Source organism: Myotis lucifugus, unplaced genomic scaffold, assembly GCF_000147115.1.
Source record: "Myotis lucifugus unplaced genomic scaffold, Myoluc2.0 scaffold_44, whole genome shotgun sequence".
In the NCBI taxonomy this organism is placed as follows: Eukaryota; Metazoa; Chordata; class Mammalia; order Chiroptera; family Vespertilionidae; genus Myotis; species Myotis lucifugus.
Window position 1 is genome coordinate 5,937,194 of NW_005871092.1, and position 1,728 is coordinate 5,938,921.

The following is a 1,728-nucleotide window of genomic DNA, read 5'->3' on the forward strand; positions in this document are numbered from 1 at the left end:
CGGTCCCTTTTTTATGGGGCGCCCCCCAAGAATTCTGTGTTGGGGGGGGGGGGGGGGGCGGAGACAGTGCTACTGGGCCAGGGGGCTTCCTAATGGATTTGATGCTTCCTAAGTGTGCAGGGTCCTGTACTAAGGGTTTGGGTGGTGTAAAGCTGGGTCAGAAGTGAGTTTTACTACCCATGAGGGACATGCCCACATGTTCCTGGCGGTACTGAGGACAGAGGGCATGTGGGAAAGCCACGGTCTTTGAACACAGTTCAGAGACGTACAGCTGGAGGCAGCCAGAGGATCCCGTACACACCCAGCCCCCTAAAACCATATCTGTCCCACCCCCTTTTCTCTTCTCCTCTCCGACATGCACAAATTATTAAACATCGTTAGGCAGGTATTGTCTCAGCATCTACAAATGCCATTTATGTCATTCCATCCAACCCTCACCACTCCATTTCCAGGTTCAGAACCAACCGACCGTACTGCCAGATCAACCAAGGCCAGTTTCCTTAAAAAGGTATTTAAACATTCTGGCTAGAAATGACTCTATTTGTTACACGCCCCGGAATGAACCCTGAAAAGCAGCACTTCACTACCCAGCACGTTATTAAATTCCTAAACTGCCCCTCCCACCCCCCAAAAAAAGGCAGGGTTAACCCTTCAGAGTTTAACTGCAACTCCTCCAAGTTTCAAGGTATCAAAGGGGGTGGTACTTACTGCTTTCAAATACAGTTTCTAAAAATAATCAATATTTTCCTTCCATGCTTATGGCAAAGCAACCAAGTCACTTCGTGTGAATTGCTGGCAAGCTGCACAGTGACTCGATTTCTTTAATATTTTTCACTCATAGTAGCAGCCGCGGCGGCGTGTCTGACTAACCCGCCCTCCCCGCATCACCGCTGGCTCCAGATGGCGAGACGCATATCCCCTTCACTCTTGCCTGAAAAGCTCTCTTTTCTCTTTCATCCGTTTCACCTGCAACAATTGCTTCACTCCAGAAAGAAAATGGGAGGGGGCGAGGGGCGGAGATTCATGCAAAGAGGAGTCCAGGTGGGGAATTTACTTTTTTAAATGGGGTGTAAGCACTGCAGCTTTAAATCTGACTGCATCAAGCCCTGGATCCCTTCCATAATTGAGCTGCAAAATGGTAACAAGAAAGGAGGAAAAAAATATCTCTTCCTCCCTCCTGGCCGGCCCTCCAGGCGGCTCCCCAGCAGGACCGGCAGCAGCGAGCCCATCCCCCACGCCCTCCCAGCTCAGACCTGCAGCCGGTCCCGACCAGCCAGGCACCGACCTGGGCCCTCAGGCTTCGCCCACACCCGGAGGTCAAGGTCAAGGGCGAGGGCTTCCTGGCAGCACCCACCCAGCCGCCCCGAGCCCCGGGATCAGATGGCAAAGTTTCGGGCCGTGTTGGGGCCGGCGCGGCTCTCTCAGCCCCTCGCCCGCCCGCACCTGCCTGGCCCGCCCTGGTCCGCGCCCTGCCCCCTGGGCCCTGGGCGCCGGGTCCGTGGACCGTGCCCACCTGGTGCCTACTCACCCCTGGCGGACATGGCTCAGCAGCAGGAGCCCAGGCAGGGAGCGCGGAGGAGAGACCCCGCAGGGCGCGGGGAGGGAGCAGCCCCGAACGCACACCCGCGCGCACACGCGCCCGCCCGTGGGGAGGCGGCTTCGCAGCGTGGGCACGCCTCCCGGTTGCCGGACACCTGGCCGCGCCGGACGCAGTGGCCACGGGGACCC

At 57.5% G+C, this 1,728-nt stretch overlaps 1 protein-coding gene across 2 annotated transcripts in view; it reads right to left on the minus strand.

Annotated features, from left to right (window-relative positions):
- Positions 1-1,728, minus strand: part of ABLIM1 (actin binding LIM protein 1) — a 245,521-nt gene that overhangs the window by 234,521 nt on the left and 9,272 nt on the right. Inside the window, exon 1 of one of the 2 annotated variants that reach the window (XM_023753381.1) lies at positions 1,529-1,624. The exons of the other annotated variant lie outside the window; for it this stretch is intronic. Within the exon in view, the coding sequence (XP_023609149.1) occupies positions 1,529-1,541 (13 nt within the window). The 5' untranslated portion in view covers positions 1,542-1,624. Of the gene's footprint in view, positions 1-1,528; positions 1,625-1,728 lie in introns of those variants that run through there. 2 annotated transcript variants of the gene reach the window in all.